The 24,964-nt window shown below is 35.8% G+C and overlaps 2 protein-coding genes across 5 annotated transcripts in view; one reads left to right on the forward strand and one right to left on the reverse strand.

Annotated features, from left to right (window-relative positions):
- Window positions 1-228: 228 nt before the first annotated feature.
- Window positions 229-10,834, reverse strand: LOC127855080 (aminoacyl tRNA synthase complex-interacting multifunctional protein 1-like). The gene is made up of 7 exons (XM_052390436.1): window positions 10,704-10,834; window positions 8,836-8,941; window positions 8,322-8,435; window positions 6,886-7,062; window positions 4,907-5,118; window positions 1,919-2,087; window positions 229-1,157 (listed from the first exon to the last, which is right to left on the reverse strand). The coding sequence occupies exons 2-7, from the start codon at window positions 8,936-8,938 to the stop codon at window positions 991-993; spliced, it is 942 nt and encodes a 313-aa protein (XP_052246396.1). The 5' UTR covers window positions 8,939-8,941; window positions 10,704-10,834; the 3' UTR covers window positions 229-990.
- Window positions 10,790-24,964, forward strand: part of LOC127855065 (motile sperm domain-containing protein 2-like) — a 56,797-nt gene continuing 42,622 nt past the window's right edge. The window contains exons 1-2 of one of the 4 annotated variants that reach the window (XM_052390401.1): window positions 10,808-10,874; window positions 21,988-22,042. In XM_052390401.1, the coding sequence (XP_052246361.1) occupies window positions 10,851-10,874; window positions 21,988-22,042 (79 nt within the window). In that variant the 5' untranslated portion in view covers window positions 10,808-10,850. Of the gene's footprint in view, window positions 10,875-21,987; window positions 22,043-24,964 lie in introns of those variants that run through there. The other 3 variants (XM_052390402.1, XM_052390403.1, XM_052390400.1) reach the window with 3 other exon arrangements.

Raw genomic sequence — 24,964 nt, forward strand, 5'->3', positions numbered from 1 at the left:
TATCTTCAAAATCAAGGAATATTTGACGAATGCAATTTTGTAATGAATTCATTAATTAATTAAAGAAAGAACGAATTGAATAAGAATTACTTTCTTTGATTGCTAGAACGTCCGTTAACTATGCCATCTTATGAATAAAATCGTGTTTATTTTTTAATAAAAACTTCTTAAACTAAAGGGGCCTTTTCACGTTTTTGGTAACTTAACAAAATTAAAAATATAAAATAGTTTGGAGAGTTCTGTTGTTGTCGCTATATTTTGTGATACTACGAGGATTGCTTATATAAAGAATAAAAAATACATCACTATTTGAATGAGCACAGCACGGATAGCCAAGTGGTTTAAGCGATAGACTTACTCCAGGGGTCAGTGGTTCAGCCCCAGTTCAGGGTTGTTATTTTTCTTTCTTAAATTTTTTTCTTGATTTTTACTGGAGCTTTTTAGATCAAATGTAATATAAAGCATTTCATGACAAACTTCAATACATGCCAAAGTCTGTATAAAGGCCCATTTAACTTAAAATTGAGGCGAAAAGTGGCATGACTGTGCCAGAATACAAAATTGTGCAATGTGACATGGGCTGTTTGAGTTAAAGACAGAACAGAGGTAAATTATTAATGGTCAAAGGCATCTATGAAAACTTAGATCAAATGAGAAAACAGAAGCTGTTTAAAAGTTAGAAAGCTCACCCACTCTTTGAGTAATTGAGCTTCAAAGTATGAAGTCTTCACGATGAACAAACTTCCAAAATGCACAAGATAGCTTGTTTCCATAAGAATTTTCTATGTTATGAAACTACACACTTGCAATAGAGTTGAGCACATATGTTATCATAATAACTTTTTGTTTCCTTAATAATTCCATTGTCAGCATCATCACAAACTAACATTCCAATAATTGTAATCAACATGTTGTCATAAGTCTTCCAACAGGTTTGAGTAGAAGTTCACTATACATGCATTGCATACTGTTTTCAACACTGCACAAGGGTTATGATATTTGTGTGTTAGCCTTGGTAGGGGCCACAAGGGGTCCCTTGCCCTCGATACGGAGTTGTGCCCCCTTGTAGGCGGCCACCTTGTTAGCGTCCGTCTTCAAGTCAGGCTTGATTGTCTCCCAGATCTTCTTCTTTGGGTTCAACAAGGCATCTGGCTCACCTGTATGAGAAAATGGACTAAATGTTTTTGCATCGGCATGTAAACATTTTAAATTTTGTGTTGTTGTTGAAACCTATTACATGGATTTTATCACGAATGCATTTCAGGCATATTGCTTATTAAGGACTCAAGTCCATATCCTGGGTACAACCAGTACTTGGTGTGTCTGTGGACACTGAGAACACTCCCAGAGTGAGTATAAAGCATGGGACTGCCCAATCACTAGGTGGACATCATAATCTTGGTGCCATTGAAACCTTTTTATATCACCAGGAACAATTATTGCAAATGTGAATATTGTACAGCACTTCTTCTGACAAGATTGTGTCTAGGGACAGACAAACCTTGATTGTGATTCTAGTATACCCCACCCTGTACTTCATGGAGGGGTATCCTAATCATTCCACTTAGCGCCTATCTTGATCCCTACGGCATAGCTGGATACCCCATGGTTGTGACTTTGATTCCTATTTTTAGCCCATACTTTGTTCATGACCTTGTCCTCATATTGGGCCCAAGAGAATGGAAAAAGGGGTCCTAAACATCTATCCTGAACCATTTAACCAACCTTAAAACTTTCTTAATGACCCACACCAATAGCTGAGTCCAGAATGTGGAATAAGCTCCATCTCCTAAATGCTTATCCAGACCCATAACCTTTAACTAGATACATTTATTAAGTGACCCTGTCCCCTATCTAGATCCCAGGCGGTGGGAGAAAGCTCCACCCCTACAAGCCTATCCTGACCCCTACATCATACCTGGATACTCCTTGGTGTTGACCCTGTCCCCTATCTGTGCCCCAGGGGGTGGTACAAGGATCTCCACTTTCTCCGGTGAGCTGGCACACATAATCATGCCGTTGGACATCACCCCCCTCATCTTGGCTGCCTTCAGGTTGCACATGAACACAGCCAGACGGCCTTGCATCTGTGAGAAAAGCAAGGGTACTGTGTAGTAAATTTTTATCTCAACTGTAAAAGCTACCTAGTTTTACATTGGTTGTATGTGCTTTATTTTTAAGTTTACGTTTTTCCCTGTGGCAAGGTTAACGTAATTACTCTTTATTTTCAGACACAATAGGGAATCATTTTATTATAGCCAATATACTATTCTTTGTGTGTCTTATTTTCCACACATCCCAATTTTTCTCAAGACAAAGTCACTCTTACTTTTATGACTATTACATTTTATCAGAATTCTATCAATTTTCATTAATTAGTTGACACATCATACATCATAAAACCTCCAATTTTATAGTTACACTTAAAAGTGTAAAAGACAACAATCAAAGGAGAGACAATGTCATCACAATTAGTACATTTTATTTTTGTTGAAGTAAAATATTTATAATTTATATATTAATACTTCAGTACATCAAATGCTTATCTTTGTACTCTGTGGTCAAAGTACAACCTTAGAAGTATCTTTTAGTAAAACAAAATCAAACATCTGAAATGATTTTACTTATAACACAGTATGATTGGAAAATCACTTGAACAGAAGATCCAAGGCCAAGGGTAAACAAGCCAAAGTTATGATGACATAATTTTATATTCGTTTGAAACATCATTTGTTAATTAATACTTCATGGTGTGGTATTGATAACCAAACGCAATCATTTATCCATACCATTTAACATGTTGACCTATAAACAGAAATATTGTTGCGCTCCTCTTATGTACGGGGGAAACAGACACAGCAACTCAGTTATTTAATTAAATCATTTAATAATTCTAACTCTTGACATAACCACTTTTAGGCAATAAACATATTTTGCTCACTGGTTAAAAAACACAAAAGCCACAGTAACACTTGTATCGTCGTATTCCAAGTTACAAAAGCGCGTTTGATTTAAACTCGCGAAATCCGTCAGGAGGGCAGTCGGCACCGAACACTTTAAAAGCTATTTTAAGTTTAAAATTATCTCCAAAAAGACAGAATGATGTTACTTAAAGTTAAACTAATCCGTTTACATACGTAGAATAGATAAATCCAACAAGTGTGTATTCCAACTTTTTTTTTAAGCCCCCCCCCCGCTCTGGAACTTCACAGTCTATTTATAGCTCATAGAACGATTGCGTTGGTCGACCAGGTCGATCGAGTTTACACGGCCTATGGTCGACCAAAAATATGCACACAGACGATTAAAGCATATGTGTAAACAATGACATTCCGTGTAGAACCAAACCACGGACATTCTCATAAGAGAAATTACATATATTAACTTTATAGGATTAGGATTCGAACCTAAAACCGTGATTAAATCAAAATATATAATAAACGCGAGACAAGTGTTGCTATGGCGAGAAATAAACATGTTTATGATCAAAATCGGTCATGTTAATGCAAAATAAAACTGTAGGTGACATTATTGTCGAAAATAACTGTGATGTTTAATGTAACTAAAAATGTATACATATAAAGAATACTGGGGCACATCACTATATGAATGTCAATGCAATTGTTTTATTGTCAGGGTGTCTCTAAATTTTCTGAAACCCGCTTTAGGAAATAATTTTTCAGACACTAAAATGTGTTTTTTTAAGTGTCCTAAAACTTACCAGTAATAAACGGTATTGATTAGCTGGTTATGAGGGTTATCTGATACCTGTGAACATATGTTTTCAACAATAATGAAATGATAATATGATCAGGCAATGAAATGAAAAAATATCCTTTATACTCTATGATACTCTATGAAAAGATCAACAGACCAGCAAAACTCAACTCAATGCAAACGACCATCTTGGTAGCAAAGCTGCCTAAACTATGTCTTTGATTAATAATTCCCTAACAAATCATTTAAGCAAAGTACCCTGCAAATATGCCCAGGAGTCTGCACATCGACAAGGTTTAGTAATGAGCAAAACAACCTTAAAATAAGCACACGGCCCATGTTTTAGGAAGCTATGTAAACAGTTTGATCAAATTTGAAGTAAATGCGTTCGAGATTCCATGCATAAACATAGTCCTGGACAGACTGACATCTTGTCAAACATGTTTTCACATTTACAAACTCATAAACTTAGGAATTTAGACGGACATTCAAAGTGATGACTTTATAATGCCCTTTTCAGCGAGCATAACAATAATATTGTTTGTTCAAAGTGGACATTATATCTATGTAACAAGTAGGAATTCCAAACAACCCCTTAATGTGAATGAGGACATATGAGCCACATTCTCGGGAAACTGGACTAAAGGCATGTGTATAAAGACTGCATAGGCCAATCTGGGACAACCTGTCTAACTAATTTTTCTATTTATTGTCATCCCTGATTACCTTGACCAGGGATGTCACTTCACACACATGCATTAAGCCCAATTTCCCAGAACCAAGCAAGAACCACTTACCTCCTCCAGTGTAACATGCTTTACGAGGCCAGCCACAATGGTGCGGGTCTACTTACCTCCTCCAGTGTAACATGCTTTACAAGGCCCGACACGATGGTGCGGGTCTACTTACCTCCTCCAGTGTAACATGCTTTACAAGGCCCAACACGATGGTGCGGGTCTACTTACCTCCTCCAGTGTAACATGCTTTACGAGGCCAGCCACAATGGTGCGGGTCTACTTACCTCCTCCAGTGTAACATGCTTTACAAGGCCCGACACGATGGTGCGGGTCTACTTACCTCCTCCAGTGTAACATGCTTTACAAGGCCCAACACGATGGTGCGGGTCTACTTACCTCCTCCAGTGTAACATGCTTTACGAGGCCAGCCACAATGGTGCGGGTCTACTTACCTCCTCCAGTGTAACATGCTTTACGAGGCCAGACACAATGGTGCGGGTCTGCCCCTCCCCCAGATCTACTTCCTCCACGTACAGGCTGTCAGCGTCAGGATGTTTCTTGACGTCAACAATCTTTCCCACTCGCAGGTCGAGTCTCGAGATGTCAATAGGCCGGTCTGCATCTCCGTCCCCTGTCGGGGCTCCCTTGCCACCTTTGGGCTTTCCTGCATGGATAACTGAGTCTCATTCTGAGGAAACTAGGCTTAATGCATGTGTTTCAAGTGTCGTTCCACATAAGGCTCTGCAGTCAGGGTTGCCACATTGTGGCTAGACTGGATTTTAGTTTAGAAGAGACAGCCTTTAAACGTAAAAATTCAGGATAAGTGTTAAGTGTCATCCCTAATTAGTCTGTGTGGAAAGCACAAACTTTACGCACATGCATAAGGCAAAGTTTTCCCAGAACAATTCTGAAATAAGGTTTCTCCCACACAAATATTACCACTTAAGTCTTCTTGTCCTTCTTAAGCAAAATTTTTGCGCATTTATCAGAAGAAAGGATCAACACGAAATACATGATCATTGTTTTGATGGTCTTTGATAAAACCATAACAGTTATGTTTCAGAAGACGCCATACTGGATTTAGCAAAACACTGATAATTGGATTGTAGGAGGAGTAATAGCAAAATCTACCTTGGCCACATGATAAGCAATTCACTGCATACTTTAGCTTGTGGGTGGAGTAAACAGAGTGAATGACCTGATTTATTGTTTGGATTTATTGTTTACCATAAAACAGTGAACATGCACATTATCATTTGTCCAATGGACATCCACCATTTGTGCAATGATTGTATTTCTGCTGTTGTTTTTTTGGGCGTAATTAACACCTGGACATACATTAATGGAAGCCCTGTTAACTGATTTTATCTCCCGATTTTTATTCTTCTTTTAAAATATTGAGTCATATTGAATATTGAATACTGCCTGTGGCGCAAGCCTTGTAAGTATCAATTGATTGGCCCATTTGAATAAGCCTGTGTACAAATTAAGGTTCATGTCAAGGCAAAAATGAGGTCAAAAGATTTGAGTGTGCTGAGGATTAAATGGCACATCAATTTTTTTTCATAAACTGTATTGATATCAATCTGAGGTTAATTTGGGTATATCAATAATTCTGACCTTCTGAATTAAAGTAAGTTCAAGCGAAGGTTAATGTCAAGGTCAAAGTGATGATATAAGATGCAAATGTGTTGACAATGTTCATATACACCATCTTTGCAAGGATTAAAGCTTTGGAGAAGTGCTATTGATGTTAGACAAAACTGGTCTCTTAAGTCTAAAACGTAGTGAAATGACAAGGTCAAAATAAGGTCAAGTAATGTGAATGTGTTGGTAGTGTTAAAAGACATCATCCATGCACGAGTAAAGAGCTTGGTAGGAAGTATTCTTGTTGTTAAACAAACACATCATTTTGGGTAAAACAATAATTTGTCTTAATAAGTCTAAAATTAAGAAAAAAAAAGTAAATGTCAGGATCAAAATGAGGAAAGGCAATATAGGTATGTTTATAGGTTCATAGATTGCATCCATGCAAGCAATAAAGCTTTGTCAAATGAGGAACTGATGTTAGGAGAAACACTTCATCATGGGTTAACTTGGTGCAAATGGATAGAAGAACAAATGGACATGCCGATCGTTATATGCATCTCAGCCTCAGAAGATGACAGGAGCATAATGATAAGACAATTGTGAAAATATAGAATATCAGGTCTGTTCCGAATGAGTTGATATGCTAAGAAAACAAATACTGAACCACTTACAAAGGTTCTTGATTAAGGTTTTCTAAGCCACAAAAAATTATACCTATTTACATTACCTGGCTATCATGTACAATTATCCCAGCATGACACATGCAATGCAAACTGATAACTCATTAAGTGAGTTTACATCTTACTTATTTTTATTTTTTATAAATATGCTTGTATCATACCATCATCAGGAGATTTGTCCTCGGTTGTAGCAGCCTTGGCCTGTTTTTCTTGTTTTGGTTTAGTTTCCTTGGTTACATTTTCAGTCTTCACCTGGACATTAGAGGTTGGTGCCCCTGGTGTTTCAGTCTTAACTGCCTCCATCTTCGGTCTCTTCACAGGAAGTTGTATCTGCTTGACTGCACAATTGAAACAACTATCATCAAATACTAGTATTCCTAGCCACCGCCCACCAGTGGAGCAATGTGACATGACCCAACAACCAACAAGCATATGATGACTTCTAGCAGAAGTATGACCAAAAGTATATATATTTCTGGACAAATAAATGATAAAAATAATGAAGTACTTTGACACAAAAAATATGAATGACTGCATTTTTTATATCATTTACTGGCCAAGTCATACTCCTGCTACAGAAATTAAAATTGTTGGTTTTGATCGACTGCCTTTTGATTCAACATTTTGGTGATCATTCAAATAATAAAAACATAAATTTTCTAAGTTTTGTCATTTTTGTGCGGCTGTCTGGTTGGACGCTGGCGCAGTGGTTGGTACTGATGCATCTCACATAAGCAACACTGGTTCAAACAAACCCCATTCCAGAAATTATGTGAGTTTGGTTGGTGGTAACCATACCAGCCAGGTGGGGTTTTCTATCATGGGTACTCTGGCTTTACCCCATAACATAAGACTTAAAAATCTTTCAAAATTGAACATATTTCTGTAAAAAACAAAAAGTTTTGACTGCAGGGGCAAGATTTTACAGACTTAGTGGAAGACCCCTATACTATGTTAAAAATCAAATGCCTCACCAATGCTATCTAGGAGAAGGCCTTGTTAAGATATTAACTAACTTTACAACTCTATTAAAATCATGTAACCACTGGGGTATGGCCACTTTTGACATCAGCTGCATAAGATGTTACAAATCACATATCAAACTCCCGACTTTGGCAGTTTTAGAGATTTTTAAAGCTTCGATTTTTTAACCCTGAAGACCTACCTATGCAGCGGACCAACATCGTTTCACAACTTTCAAAAATCCTCGTACAGGATCAATCCTGTAAAGTTTATTCAAGATCTGCGCAATGGTTTAGGATAAGATATTGTTTGTAAAAAAAGTTAAAACTGTCCAGAAAGCACAACAGACAAGAGTTTATCCCAAAAGTTCACCCTGAGTGTGTTGCGCAAAAGAGAGCTGATATTATATTGATGAAACACTATGACAAGGGCTCAGATAAATGGTAAAATCTGAGCTTGATTGTCCTACCCTGAGTTTGAGCCAGTCGTTAGTCTACCTAACGCTTGATGTCAAAACATGAATGAAATGTTTTATATGAAATGTGTGTACCTCACTATATTTTTATTTTCAGACAGGCTAATAGATATACTTTGCAATAATTCTTAAAACTTGAACAAAGAGTGTGATCATTACCTCCATTCTTGATTTCTGTTAACACAAGAGTGAGTTTTAGCCTTTCGATCTTAGCTCTCAGGGTCTCATTTTCAGCACTTACACGTGTTTCTTCTGGTTTACTCACACTTAAAGCTGAAAAACAAAACAAACTACAGAAAACATACTTGATACTTACAATTAGCAGGACCCAAAAACATGAAAAAAACTAATATCATGAATATATTATTTATATTAAATTATAAAATAAACACCAGTATTCATTCTGCCATAGTAATGCATGGAAAAGTAGAAATACTAGTATAAATCATTTTAACAATTCAGAAAACATTGAATGAAATTAAAAGTGAACCAATATCTGGATACTTCCCTCTAAAAAATCTTGCTTATTAATAGATTTTTTTCTCCAATTTTATTTTCAGAATGACTTAAAAGCGGTGTATAATCTTCAATCTGTATCAATAAATTAAGTAATGTTCATTTAACAAACACAGAAATGTGCTTTTGAAGAAAGCAAATTTGTAATCAATGTTACCAGCTGCTTTCTTCACTTGCTCGATGTGCGCTTTTAACTGGGCAATAATATCGTCCGCTTGCTTTGCACGCTGGACAAGTTTTTGTATGGTAGCTGCAGACATGACCTAAAGCAAAAGTAACATATTTTGATAACGATACGAGAATGATTAGTGTCTTTTAATGAAGTTCATGGGAAAAACTGGGCTTTAAGCCTTTATGCATGTATGTAAAATGTGGTCCCAAATTAGTCTGTGCAGTCCACCGAGGCTTATACTGGACAGCACTATCTGCTTTTATATGAATTTTCCATTAAAAGGAACACAATTGTTTGTTATGTGATTTAAACATAACATTAGTATGGAAAAAAACATGTCCAACTTTATTATGTAAATGAAAACCATGACAATGATGATTCCAATAGTCATTAATAAACAGCAAATAATTAAAAACTTATACAAATTGAAATTATTTACTTTCCAGCACTTCTCTAGTTTTTTAAGCGAACTTTATTAATTAATGAACAGATGAGGAGAGAAGGGCCAGTACGATGAAAATAAAGCATGTATAAATCATAATTTTACAGACTGTTAAGCAAGAGGGACATGAACCCTAAGTCTCTCACCTGAGACCCTAAGGAACTAAACTATTCTAAACTGGTAGAGATTAAAAAAATTAATGAACTTTAAGCAGCCCATTTTTGTATAACTCTGCTGAGATATTATTAGAACACAAAATTATAACTGAAGTTCATATAGATCAGACATGTTGTGCTCAGTTGAGCTGAACAGGACATACATGTAGGGAACATTTATATTAATATGTTAAGCCTTCTATATTATTCTTTTTACTTAAATAGGTAAATATGATACCACAAAAGAAGTTCTTCTTGAATGCTTTAAGCCTTTATGAGTGCATACAAACAGCTCAACGTTCTTCCTCATGAAGCCAAAAACCATGTAAAATAATTAAATCTTGAGTATGTCTATAAAATTGACTTCAATCACCTAAACACATCGTAGTAAACACAATACCTGTTACCATTAACATAAATTTCGGTATCTTTTGTGGAAAAATGCTCAAAACAAAAACTTGATAAAATACCGTTATCAATCCTTAAGAGCAAGTTTTGAATTGATGATTCAATTTATTTTACTGAGGTTTTGCAGATGGTCGCTTGATTGATTGATTGCAGTATGATAGGTTGATTGGACACAAAATCTTACAGAGGATTCTGGAGATAGGTGATGTACAAATCAGCATTTTTTTGAATTCGGATTACTTAGCATTGTCATTTCAAGAAAATACACATTTTCATGAACATTTCACATGTGTGAAAACTGGATTATTATCATTAATCCGTGAACATACCATATCACATAAGTTGTTTTAATTTGCGCATTAAGAATATATTTATTATCTGTTTGTTCATTTATTCCAGAAATGTTTATGTGGCTCATAAATTTTTTTTTTAAGTGATGCTTGGATTCCAGGCGGTACAAGATAAAATCTTCATTAGTTGCAATTCCTAGCGACTAACCATATTAGCTGTTGTTTGCCATTTCAATTGCATCCATGATCCATGATAATGACATTGCATCATTTGTTACTAACTTACTTTCATATTGTATTGCTTTTATTTATTTATAAAAATAAGGTGCTTTTTATGGTCTTTACATACAAAGTAAACAAACATTTTACTATTTCCTAACAAACTGACTAATTGGCATTGAATGTCACTTGTGGAAAATAAATTGGTTAGCAAAGTGTTTTGTAGACCTAAGACCTTAGGCTAAGATCGCGAAAATAAGTTGCTTGTCTAATTTTGACCATATAACATATTGAATTCCAACAAAAAGATCATTTAATAAAGTGCCAATTTAACCGTACCGTGATGAAAACTAGTTGGTAGTTTAAAGTATACAAGTAACTGCGTTTGAAACGGTCCCTATTCTAGTCCACTTCGTCCACGTACAGATGCTTTTCTCACGATGATGTATTTTTTTCAGAACACGGAAACAAAGCAGACGACCACAAATGGCGTTGAACGGAAGCAACCAGGTAGTTGATAAAATTAATGTTTTCATTTGCGAATGCACACCCTGTTATAATTACATGCCAATTTGATTATAGGTGCTACCTCATTAACGAGCAAATTTTTAGTAGCCTCTAAACCTATAAGTTCGTGCACCTTAAACTTCAAAGGCATATCCCGGTGTGACCCAAATTCGACGATGTAACAGTTACATGAAGCAATATATAGCAAATAATGAAAGAAATAATGAAATGTTTAAAAGCACAAAATAATATTTTAAACTCGGCTGTATTACTTTGAAATGATTCCAAGACAATAATCATCCATTTAATCAATACAAATAGAACATCGTCGAATTTAGGTGTCGTCGAATTTGGGTTGCGGTAGGATATCTTTCATGAAAATTCATAAGACAATAACTAAACTTGATATATACTTTATGATTTATCTTTTGTTAAACAAATAACGATTGAAATATGTTGGTTGATAATAATAATAATGGAGTAACGTACCTTTAAACATTCATGTATATCTTAGTCTGCGTCACACAGAATTACCCTATAAGATCGTGCATCGATTTTGATGACGTCACAGCGAGGCCCTGTCATGTGTTTATAATAACCGATATATGTTTTTGTGAATAAGTGTTTATTTGTATTAAATATGTGTTGTTTTAGACGAATTTCGTGAATAAACTGTATTGAAAATATTGGTTTAAATAATACTGGTCTTCATAAAAACAAAATATGAAATGTGATAACTGTATTCAGAGGTCTAGATAAAGTGTATTTACTAACAGAAAATACATGTAGCTTAATAAAATTCTATTCACAATGGGGGCATAAAAGGCTGTCACCCCTTTTAATGACAGTTGTTTTGTGACAAAATCCTAAATTGACGCAGCGAGAACCTTTATTTTAGGCCGGCCACGATCTTAACGTATGGTCTCGTGTCATCATTTGGGGGTAAAACTTTCCGCATACACAGCATTCTTTAATCGTATTGTAATGCAAAGTACAGAGAGCACAATACGAATTCAAGACGGGCCTTCAAGGGAAACTACTCTTACAACATTTTACGATCAAAACATTGACAAACATAGCCGTCTGGTGCAGGAAATGTGCAGATTTTAAACATTGTTTAGGCTATTTCTTTGGAACGAGGTCAGAAAAACGGACAATTTATATCATATTTATTGTTTTTTCCTCATGATTGTTGTCTTATCGGCTGTGGAAATTCTCGCGTTACATAAGTGAATAGTTTTCGGGCACGTGCGTTCGAATGTTGCTTAGAGGTTTACGTCATAAAAAAGTACACGATCTTATAGGGCTGCACGAAGTTATAGGAATAGAGGATACATGGGTCAATGTCAGCGAATTAGAAAATCTATTGAAGAATGAAACTTAAAAAGCTTTAAATAAAACTATCAATTTAAATAGCTTGATCATTAATGGACTTTGAACACGTATAAGTCACAATATACCAAAGATTTCCTACACAAATTCAATGCAAAAGCAATAACTTTAACAAAAAATAAAGTCAAACTTTTTGCGCGTAGACACCCCATAACCATACCTTTTCTAATAGTTGCAATAATACAACTCCCGGCTATTGACCCTCCGGGTCGCTGAGATTGACAACTGACAACCCGATTTTTCATAGAAACTCGCCGCCCACAATCCGGGCGGCAGTTTAATCGGAAATATTAGCCATATTAACTATTTTCTGGCATTAATAAACACAAATAGATCGTAAAATATCCATAATGCGCAAATGAAAACAACTTACATGATATGTTATGCTCGCATAATATTGATATTAATCCAAAGTTTCAAACACGTCAACAATTCTTTTAAATAATAATTCAGAATTCGAAAATACGCTATAGACTTTCTCCAGAATCCTGGGCGAGATAGATCTCGTGTCTAATCTACCAATCGTGATATACCGACTATCTCCGGAACATCCGTAAGATAGACTGAATCCAAAATTCAAAAGTTTGGCTTTCGGTTAGAGAACGGTTTTTGTATAAAGTTTTTGTTTTGAGTATTACTCCACAATTCGATCGCAAATTGATATCGGTTATAAGGTATTGTGTTTATAACGATGTATTAGGTTGATTGAACTGGATTTTATAGACATAAGTGAGACATAATTTTTTGACATGAAAAAATGGGTTAACAAGAAAAACTCTGAGCTGTACGTATGTACTTATAAAAGCTCAGAGCATTCAAGAAGAACTACCTTTTCTTAAAGAGCATTCCAAGCCGCAATGATTTTAACAATAAAAAAGATAAGTCATCCAGTATGTAAGAAAGAACTCAATGCGAATCAGCGGATAACTTGTTATTTCACACCAATGAAAGTGTGAAATCTTGAAAGCACCTTGTCGATCGGTGCCCATTTATTTACCAACCACTAATGATATATTCTAGCATATACCCATACATGCCAGAATTTTTTAGGTCCAAAGCGGGACATTCCATAAAAAATTGTCGGGACATTTGACCAAAAAGCAGGACACCTAAAATGATCTTATCATTCCACCTTTACTGTAGTCAGTATAGTACTAACAAAAACTCTTGATACTTTTATTCAAGACATAAAACATCTGATATGAAGCGTGAAATCTAAAACATAACAATAACAGTTTTAATAAATAAGACAATTGCAAACAACGAAGATAATATTCATCTTTTTAAAGTACAAAATCTGGGACATTACGACAACAATACTCATTATATGACTTTCAATGGCAAACATTAACGCAGGGTAGGCTATCCAGTACACTGAAAGTACGGGTTACAGTAAACTATCTACCGAACAGTTACATCAGCTTGACACGGAATGCGCGGCCGTACACATTTCCGAGGTAGGCTTTTGGTGTTCATTTTAACTGCCAACAACACCTCAACCGTTCTATGGCCCAGATTTTCCCTTTTCCATGCGCAGTTTGTTACTTGTCGATTGTCGCGGCTTAATTGGAGTAGGGTCAAACTGTCATGCATAGCACCTCATTGTTTTTAGCTTAATTGGAGTAGGGTCAAACTGTCATGCATAGCACCTCGTTGTTTTTATTACAATTACACCCAATTACACTAGACAGGATGGGTATCACTTATTGGACTGTTTGTTGTGATTTTGGTATATTGCACAATCGGATTATCCCGCTATTTTGGAACTAAACATTGAATGTAAAAGACTCATTAATGACGTAGAGTTAATTTTACAAAACAATTGTTTTGTAAACCGTTTCAAACAAAGACAAAAACAAACACATTTTCAACATTTATTTCATTATAATACAACTATCGATAGCAATAAGCGACAACTATCTTGAAGACCACCATGGTGTGAATGCCTGATAAAATCAATAATTAGACGATAAATCGCTGATAAGGTGTCATAAACAACACTGGTACACACGAGAAGTAGAATCGGATTAATATTTGGGGGCAATAAAGGGATTAGCGGTGGTAAGTGTTAGCGAAACAGAGCTTGAATAGCGAATTTTATTGGGAACCTATATACCTTACATCGTTTTTTACGAATGTCGGGACAAATCGTCTCGTATCGGAACGCCGGGACAAAGGGCCCAAAAGCGGGACTGTCCCGCCGAGATCGGGACATCTGGCATGTATGCATATACCGTAGGTTTCCACGTATAGCGCGCAGTGTTTTACCTCCAAAATTCAAATTAAAAAGCTGGTGCGCGCTATACATTGATACAACGCTATCCTGGCTGCTAAATTGGTAAAAAAATATGTTGTGTAATCGTAAATAATCAAAATGGCCGCCATGTTTTTTTCTAGAAATCTACCACCGTATAATTGTACAGATTGAGGGGGCCATTGTCGAAACAACAAGAAGTCGCTACTGGTAGATATGAATGCGGTAGAAGAAGTTTTGGTCAAAAAATAAATTTGTTTGAATAAACTTGCAGACATTTCTTTGTTTGTGTTTTTACACTTCTTTATTGATGAATTCCGATGGGGATTGTTGTCATCTATCCAGAGAGCAGGCAAGAGTAGGTGTAAACGAGGTCTTTTTTGCGGGTAACGGTAGGTGTGAAAGGGGGTCATTTTGCACTTCGTAATTATTAGATGTTATCGTGTAATATGTGCCACGACTTGTTAAGACGCTAATTGACATTTGAGACACTAATTGACACTTGAAAACGTGAAGATATGCAATTGCATTTTGTGTGTATAAATATTGAACGTTCAACTATGGTGTACCTCAACAACTGTATCCCTGTCTCCCATGCGACATTCAAATTTACCGGTAATGCCCATGCTTTCCCAGAGGAAAAATCACACGATGTACACTAATTCTTATTTTCTCACGTTTTTCACGAAATGCACGTGGACTGTTAATCTTTTGCTAGAAAATTACAAAATTGTCAGAAAAGTATAGTGCTATGCAACCCATGCTCCTAATCTTAATGACGCTTCCTATTTTGAATGCTTAATTAAGCTTTCCAATGCCCCAGAATATTGGATTGTGCAATAGTAAAATGGTGGCCATTTTCAGTCCAATTTGGTGGTTTTATTGTCTTTAAATATTTTTTTCTCCATTTTTGCATTTAAAAAACAGCCTGCGCGCTATACAGGGGAGCGCCCTATATGTGGAAACCTACGGTTATGTCATGGGTGCCTTTAAACTGCAGCAGATGGTCAATATGCATTGCCAGCTCTCATTTAGAGGTTCAAGAGAATACAAAATTTCATATTTTCAGTACTTTAGGCTATTTTTATGGTGGTAATCTGGTCAAAATGGGAGTTCGTAAGGCCAAAAAGAAAAATAGTTGTGTTTCAGGTCACCTCCTGAAAAAAAGTAGGGTCGGTAGGTAGGAAAAACTTATTATTATTTAAAATTCTTTTTATTTTTCATAAAGGTCATTGACTACATTTAAATTGATCCTCGCTGTTCGTCAGAAATAAAATGATTGTTTTTGTTTATCTCTAAATTACGTGTTGCTACAAATTAGTTGACAGGAGCAGGCCAATCACGAAGGAAGGCTCATTGTAAGCTCGACTGTGAAACAGACAAAAAAACTCACCTTTTCTTCAGCAGCAAACCCACGAACTTCCAGTTTCGATCGCTTCGACTGTGCTGGGTGGTATCTGTGCCATACATTCTTTAAAGTCATGGAGTTTGAATAAGAATTCAAAGACTTTGTTCCGGCATGATGAAAACATTTGTTCAAATTGACGGACAAAATGGACGACGCCACGTTTACAATAAAACCGAACGCCGGATATCGTTTTTGCGGGAAAAACAGGCTGGTCCCCCGATTGCACAATGTGTATAATATAAAGCGTTTGCGGCGACGCGATGTTATTTTGCAGGTCACAATACAATAATTCTGGTAATCGCCGAATTCGACCGGACGGAGATGGAAAAAAATCGCCGAACTCGGAACTCGACAGGGAAAAATTCACAAAAAAGGCAAATATTGGATAATACGTTTTTGGGTCAGCCCTAAAAAGATAGGGTCGGTCGGGTGACCGGAAACACAACTATTTTTCTTTTTGGCCTAATCAAGCGAAAGAAAAAAAAATGCTCATTTGGGGGGTTTAAGCTGGAAGGAAAAGTTAAAATGAACAAAATACACATATGTATGCAAGCATTATAAGCTTAGCAATGAGGTTCATGTAGTAACAGGGGTAGAAAGGCAGTTCAGATCAAGGCAGGTGTCCTGAAAGGGGTTTCTAGTACTTCTTTTGGGGACACAGCTTCCTGCAGAATTCTCAACACAACAAATAAGTTGCTGAAAGTGCCAAATTTTGTCGAAAAGATCCCTCTAAGGTAAATGATGAAGGGGACACTTGCTACAACAATCCTATGTTTAAGTAAGGTGCAACACCCTTTTAAGCCAGAACCATGAATATTAGCATATTGTGAGAAAACAATACCAAAAACAAGCTAATTGTTGGGTTACAAGTAGCAAATCAACTCAGCTGTACTGCATACATGCTCAGGAACAAGGATAAACCTGTTAAGTGCCAACTTCAGCTGCCAACAAAGCACGAGCTTTACTTTTCAGGACGCGGAACTATCAATACAAACAGCACGGAGAATTACACGACGGCAAGGGTTTTAGTGACCACAAACCTGATTATGAGAGTCTTTCAAACCTTAAGCATCATAAATATGCTTATTTGCTTGTGAACATGATAATAAAATGATATAATTACCGTTTTTGCCATCAACAACCCTTATCCAGTGGCCCTTGTCTTAGTCGCAGACATTCTTCTACCTGAAAAAGTCAAAATACCCAATAGTAATAGATATAAAATGAAACAAAAACATGCATTTATGTATTTTAAGTGTACTTTTATGAATAATATGAAGTGATAAAGCTTGTTAAATTCATGATTGTACTAAATATGAAGGCTGGCTCAGTTAAGCATCTGCTGCACTGTCCATACTGTAAAAATGCCTGCCATTCCATGTCGGTGAAATGGGGCTCTGTTTGAATGTTCATGTTTTTAGCGCAAGCTATTGTTGCGTTACTCGATCACGGAGTCCCTGGCGTTGAATTCTGACTGCATGTAGCACATTAACGCTACACGGTCAACCAATATGCGGTTGAATTTAAGTTGGAAAGCAATTTAGCCCTTTTTCCGCTATATAAGGGTGGGGGGTGAACTTGAAAAACAACTATTCCAGGTCAAATAATCTGAATTCATGCATTTAATGCACTTATTTTCTTCTCTTTTGATAAGAAATGACCAAAAATCTGCGTTCCCAGTCATATTTTGCACTTGCAGATGATATTTCATTTGTACCATAAGTTAGTTTAGGTCACAATATACCAAAAGATTTCCTACACAAATTCAATGTAAAAGCAATAACTTTAACAAAAAATAAAGTCAAACTTTTGCGCGTAGACACCCCCATAACCATACCTTTTCTTAAAGAGCATTCCAAGCCACAATGATTTAAACAATAAAAAAGATAGGTCATCCAGTTGTAAGAAAGAACTCAATGCAAATCAGCGGTCGCTGTTTTATGGCCCTCTTTTTACCGGCATCTCTCCAGTTGATAATGGTTTCCCGCCAACTGTCAAAGTCTCATGTAGTCTCCAACCTAAAAGCAAAACAGTGAATTTATAGTATACAAAATATAAAATATAAAAAATGTTTTCCCTACCACATGAACACAGAAATATTCAAAAAAAAGTCATGGCAAGTGCCGGTACAGAGAATTGTGTCTTCAAATAAATGAAGATTTTGTTTTAAGAGGGTATAGCATTGAACACCAAAAGTATTTAGTATATTGTAACCTATACCGCATTCAAATTTATCAGTTATTATTTTATCATATGCTTGAAATAAATTGCTATTTAAAATTTATTTCTGATCATATAGTTTCAGATTGATTTCTCCTCTTGCACATTCTCTCAAATAATATCCTCCAATTACCGTGTATCAAGCAGTTAAGGAAACAAGTAAAAGAATGTCTGAATAATGCCGCTTTAATCAAAATTGTTTATTTACATCATATTTTACCACACAAAAACCAATAGTTCCAAACACACCCGGGTTCACATTTACTTAACGCTTTGTTTATGTGGTATCAATTTGTCACATCCGAAAAGGAGAGTGCAGTCAAGTTACCATTACCGGATCAGTAGTGTAATAAAGTTGTTCTGGTGAAAAGCAATAAATGTTTTGAGACTTCTTTTACACCAGTTCGATTAAATATTACCTTAGCTTACTGTTTCACCGAATAGTCTTATTTTTAAGCGCAGGAAAATTTCAGAATTCATGTATTAACGGATCAGTTTTAGCCATAACGGATCACGGGATCGAACCATTCAGGAGGGCATCTTAACACGCTACTGAACTGTTGAAACATGAACTGTGTTGTTTACTATGACCAAGTAACATTGCCAGTTATAAATTATATTTATTTTTTTGTCATTAATTGTTTTCTATATGTTATCTTGTATCTACACTTTACGCTGCCGCATGACGTTCTTGTGTGAATTATCTGTTGAAAATCCTAAATAGATATGGGCATCTTATAAACCATTTGTTTGAATCATATTTAATCATCAATATTAAACATGGAACATCAATAAAACATTACGATTAATATCGTTTATTGAAAGAATCAACAAGATTTGCATATATTTTAATATAATATCCGTTAATATTGCCATAATTCTTCATTTTATTTAAGGGGTTGCAAAATCTTAAACACGAATCAAAACTGAAATGGACTTTTGCAGGCAGAAAGACTACTAAATGGCCTTTAAATTAATGCGTAAACTTCTTACTTTCCAAAGGAGTTATAGCATGTGGCTGCAAATAATGTTCAACCTCGATTTGGAAACGAGACAGCAGTCAACATAGATTATACACATGTCAGCAAAACATACCAAAATGTTTGACAAAGAGTAGCTCTGATTACGACTCAATCAATGCTTTTTAAAGAACAGGCCTTGAAGATGATGTGTGCAAACAATCATCTAAAAATGTGAAATATTTATCGCGATACACAGTCTTGAACATCAAAGTGATCCGCTATGGGTAATGATCCGGTATTGGGGGTAATGGTAACTTGACTGTGCACCATTGCAATAGGCATTAGGCAAAAGAAAAAATTGAAAATTCAATTCACGCGTATCACATGGAACTGCATATTTTGAGTGGTGATAGGTCAAGGTCATCCTTCAAGGTCAAGGTCAAAAGTCAAATTTTGCAATATTGAAGATAGCAACTCGATATTTGGCATGCATGCGTATCTCATGGAGCTGCACATTTGAGTGGTGAAAGGTTAAGTTCATCCTTCAAGGTCAAGGGTCATATTTGCAATATTGAAGATATCAACTCAATATTTGGCATGCATGTGTATCACATGGAGCTGCACATTTTGAGTGGTGAAAGGTCAAAGGTTCAAATTTTGCAATATTGAAGATAGCAACTTGATATTTGGCATGCATGTACAATGTATATCTCATGGAGCTGCGCATTTTGAGTGGTGAAAGGTCAAGGTCATCCTTCAAGGTCAAATTTTGCAGTATTAAAGATAGCAACTCGATATTTGGCATGAATGCGTATCTCATGGAGCTGCACATTTTGAGCGGTGAAAGGTCAAGGTCAACAATATTGAAAATTGCAACTCCATATTTGGCATGCATGCGTATCTCATGGAGCTGCACATTTTGAGTGGTGAAAGGTCAAGGTCATCCATCAAGGTCAAAGGTAAAATATATGGCTTCAAAGCGGTGCAGTAGGGGGCATTGTGTTTCACAAACTCTTGTTAATTACATGTTTTTTCTTTTTTCTTTTTTTTACCAGTTGACTGATTTCAGGGTGAAAAAGGGTCAGTTAATGTACCCATGATTGTGTTAACACTGACCAAATGATAAACATTGCACATGTGGTGTTTAGTCGTCATATATTATTCATCATTTCATTATTCCTTGCTCTTTATGCACCTTTTGTCTTTTAATCACCCTCTGTACTAATGCTAAGCTGCGTACAGAATTCACAAAAGAGAACAGGTCATGTACTGGTATTCATTTTTCAGGCCTTTTTTTGTCTATTTTGGGAAAAAGTACCTAGCAAAATTGGGATTTTTCGAGTCGATAAATTTTCCAAATTGGGAAGAATTTTCATTGACAAAAGCATTATTTGGGAAATTATTTTTCTGATTTTTTTAATTAAAATTTAATGTCATCACACATAGGTATTGCCCAAAAATGCTAAGAAGTATTATAAAACAGTTTTTTTACCATGCAACAGTCCACTGCTAACGAAAGTATGTGTATATCACTATATGATAACAAAAACACAGACTTTGTTATGCTTGAAGTTCAAATAAAATACATAGCTCAATATGTCATTAATGATTATTTATGAATATTCACAGTTGAAGGACCTGCATTCAACATATTTTTTTTCCAAATTCAAGTTGCCAAATGTCTGAAGGCAACCATTTTTTGAAACACAAAAGTAAAGCTGAACATCATAAATATACAGTATTGAAATGTTAAGAAGCCACAAAGGGTAGCACTGACTCTGAATCTGGCAGTGGAAAATGTTCATCACTTGCTTGCTCAGAAACCCCTTCTGGGGAATACAAACTAGCATTCTCACTTGGACTACTGGGAATGTTAATGGGCGTGTCAGATTCTGGGTTAACCGTAGACTGACTGGCGGTAGTTTTTCCCCATTGGCACGCTAAAACACGGCGTCCAATTATTTAAAACACGGTACCTATCGGGAAACACATTTTTCTTCTTTGATTATTTCGGTCAGAAATTGGGATTTTTTTCCATGGACCAAAAGAAATCATTAGGGTCCGGGGGAAAAAAATAGGGTCGGTTGGGTTCCCAGAACCAAGACTATTTTTTGTTTGGCCTTATAAGTCAATCATCTTTTGAGCATCATCGACAGATTAAGTGCTCAAGAATTTAAAAAACACAAACATTTTCCTTTTGTTCAAATATAATTTCAGCATATATGTTACTATTATAAGATTTGATAAAATTAGCATCCGATCTGGACTTGGTATACATTGAACACGTGTATATTGTCATGTCACCTATTTTCGGGATGAGCTCGCACAGTTCATATACTAGATTGTTTCATGCAACATTTTCGGAAAATATGGAAAAAGTAAAAGTATTTTCTTTGAATCTTTGAAATCAATCAAATGCATGAAAGTGTTGCGTTTACACTAGCGCAGTTGTTTGCCTCACTGTGCATTTTTTTTGGGAAGTTTAATGAAGAGGATCTAACAAATTGAATGGAATAGGCATACATTTGGATTACTTAAGTTGAAGTAAGATTTGAAATGCAATTATTCTTTTTTTCCTCATTTTGGTTGCGTCTGTATTAATTTTCAAGCATAGTTATGTTAGTGAAACAAATACGCATGGGTGTTACATCTCATGAGAGCAGCGTTGTTAAAGTAAACAAAGTGAATCAGGAGATGCTCAATATAAGTGAATCTTATTCAGCAAATTTAAGTTTTAATTAGGTATGTGTAGTTACAAAAATTGGGGGAGGGGCATGTTCTTGGTGCAAACTTTGTTGTTCTCCTGTTCCAATAATTTGCCTTGATCACTGTTTTGGACATACTGGGGTGTTAATCTTTTCATTTGTCATTCTATTCCAGGATATCAAAGAAAAAGTACAGCAGCTGAGAAGTCTGTTCTTGTCAAAGCACAGTGGTAAAAGGAATCATTCTTCTATCATAACTCGTTTTTTTACTCCAGATTTCAGGGATTTCAGTAGATTAAAAACAAACAGGAGTTATATTACCCCTTAGTTGAAAGTTCAATGGGTCAAAGTTAAATGTTAAGAAGTTAAAGACAGGATTTTTGCATCTGAAGATATATTTAATTTATTGTAAAGCTATGAAAATGGTAATATGTGTTAATTTTGTTGACATGAACGTTTTGCAATCAACCTTGCTCTACGAAAATGGGGCTTAATGCTAGTGTGTAAGGCCACGACTTTTATATTTCTTGGTTTACAAAACCGCCGACCCTAATTTTTGGAAAATGGGAAAAAAAATAAAATCGGAAAATCGTCTTTTTTTAAAATATTTTATTCCCGACCGCACTTCAAAATGAGCGAAATGAGAAAAAAACGATCCGGTTTGAGTACGGTTGCGAATAAAATCAAGTAAGTACAATCAACGATTGGTTCACATATATTGCAGAGATCGGGATATTTTTCAATGTGACACATTATGTACCAGTCCTTTTATGGGCACTTCTCAAAATTTATTTCGGGTAAAAATTACAGACAATAAGAAGATCAGCGTCAGTCAAATGTCGACCCCATCAAAATTTATTTCCGTGTCTGTGACGCAACTATATTGTTTAACATGTTAATTATATTAAACAAACCCGATAGTATTTGATAATAAGTATAAATAATCCAATAAAACACTGCAATTATTTACGATATATGTGTTTAGGAATTTTGTAAACACGTCCGCCATAGTTTATAGGAACTGTACAGAAAGTTTGGAAATCGGAACAAATCGGTATATCTCGGAAAATCATTGATAAATGTATTTGTCGTTTCAATAGACGATTCTATTTTTATTGACTGCACGAATTATCTCCCCTGATAAATACTCTTCAAATCTACAGCCGCCATTAAGGAAGTGAAACAAAGGAAAATCGCAAACGATAACGGAATCTCGAAAAAATGCCGTATAAACGTGGTGGTGGAAGGCAATGTGTTGTTGTTAACTGTACTAACAATCAAAAGAATTTGTATGACTGGGAAAATGGACCGTGTGAAGTGCACAAAGGTTTAATTGCCAAGGATTGTCCGTGTCTAGTTCCATTCAAATTCCATTGCATTCCGGCCGAAGGGGAAATCGTCTTCAGTGGTTGAAATCTATCAACAGGAAAGATTTCAATCCGCATGCCAAATCAGTGGTAAGTGACAGGAATATTTATAATAATAAATAATGGCTTGAATCACCTGGCATTTATTGAATATTAAATATTATTCTAGAAGCTGTTAATTAATCTCATAATGACTCTTTATTAACTTATATGGTGGACGAACCAGTTATCGAACACCTAAGAAATTACGTTCAATTACCTTAAAATTGCAACACTTAAAATGACAAAAACATTTTGTTTTAACTAATGACTAACAGTTCAATCATTGAATGATTTATCTGTAAAGTTTTCCAGCAAACTACCTTCAAGAATTCATAACAATGATTCCCTGATTATTGTCACCTCTAGCAGACAAAACAAAATGGCGGCCGATGTAAACATGACCTATTACCCGACACTTCATAAATACTACTCCAGTATATACAAAGTCACATGACTATCACGTGACCCGGACTCGGCGAACAAATCTGCGTCTGCTGAAATAAAAATTGCAAACGGAAATATGATTTTTGGTGTGTAAATGCACGTTTTGATAAATGCATTGAAAAAGTAATAGCAAAAAACACACAAAACGGTGTAAATAACAATAAATGCATTCCTTTAACCTGTTTTTGGCGCATTTGTTTCAAGCTAAGTAGGCAAGTAGGTCATGGACTTCATGTGTGACCATTTGTTTATCAATGTGACGTCATGCGCACTTTTGCGCATGTGCATACAGAACCAAAACAAAACGTCCGATATTAGGTGCTGTTCGATAACAGGTACTTACACGATAACTATAAGTCCAACATGTTGATGCTCTACAAATATTGAGCTACTTTTGTGCTGGCAATACTAAGAGCAAAATCTGGTCCTATACAAAAAGTAACTCTTAATTATTTGCACATGTTATAGACTGAATCTCTTATATAAATTATAATCTTTTTCACATACAGGTGACATACATGTACCTGCATGAACATATACATATATAAGTTGTAACCTAAAGTAATAATAGCTAAAATGCAATATAGGTATATGTTTTCCATGTGGATGTTTAAATCATTTTTTTTTCATATTTACAAAATGTTAATATGTATGAACAATAAAATAGTAATTAATATTCTTTCATATTGTTTCAGGTCTGTTCCAAGCATTTTATCGATGGTCGCCCCACTAAGCAGAACCCGGTTCCTGTTCTTGAGCTGGGATATCAGCCAATTACCCCCAAGACCCCTGGTCGAAGACCCTTGATACGACAACCTTTAGAAGAGAGGGAAAATGTCTACCCCAAGGAACAACAGCCGGAACTGGACATTCAGTCAGAAACGCCTCTTAAGCCAGCCGTGACCGATGAAGATACTTTACCCTATAAAATGGTGGCCACTAAAATATTAGATTTTGAACAATGCATTGACAATGAACAGTGTGTATCTGTGTGCTGTCAGAAATACCCGGAAATGTGTAAAAATGTCAGCAAACCTAAGTTGGTTGATTGCAGCACACAGACAATTGATATTGTGTCACTTGACCACAGCTATTGGTACAGCGGAAAAACTCGGAACGCCTCTACACAACATAACTCTCCAGAATTTGGTGCAGAATACATTGAAACGGATTCTGATTCCCAGTTTTACACTGGATTGAGTTTGGCAACTTTCCTGACACTGGTGGCAACATTAAGTAAGTTTGGCCAGGAGCTGCCCTATAAAATGAGTGTGGCCAACCAGATATTGTCAGTCTTGC

This window comes from Dreissena polymorpha, chromosome 13, assembly GCF_020536995.1.
Source record: "Dreissena polymorpha isolate Duluth1 chromosome 13, UMN_Dpol_1.0, whole genome shotgun sequence".
NCBI classification, from domain to species: Eukaryota; Metazoa; Mollusca; class Bivalvia; order Myida; family Dreissenidae; genus Dreissena; species Dreissena polymorpha.

Excerpts from the sequence above, each read along its gene's own strand:
- LOC127855080 (XM_052390436.1), bottom strand. The coding sequence starts at position 8,938 with ATGTCTGCAGCTACCATACAAAAACTTGTCCAGCGTGCAAAGCAAGCG. Across the intron at positions 8,436-8,835 it reads GCAAGTGAAGAAAGCAGCTG|CTTTAAGTGTGAGTAAACCA; the intron begins GTAACATTGATT and ends TTTGTTTTTCAG. Across the intron at positions 2,088-4,906 it reads AGCATGTTACACTGGAGGAG|ATGCAAGGCCGTCTGGCTGT; the intron begins GTAAGTAGACCC and ends CTTTTCTCACAG.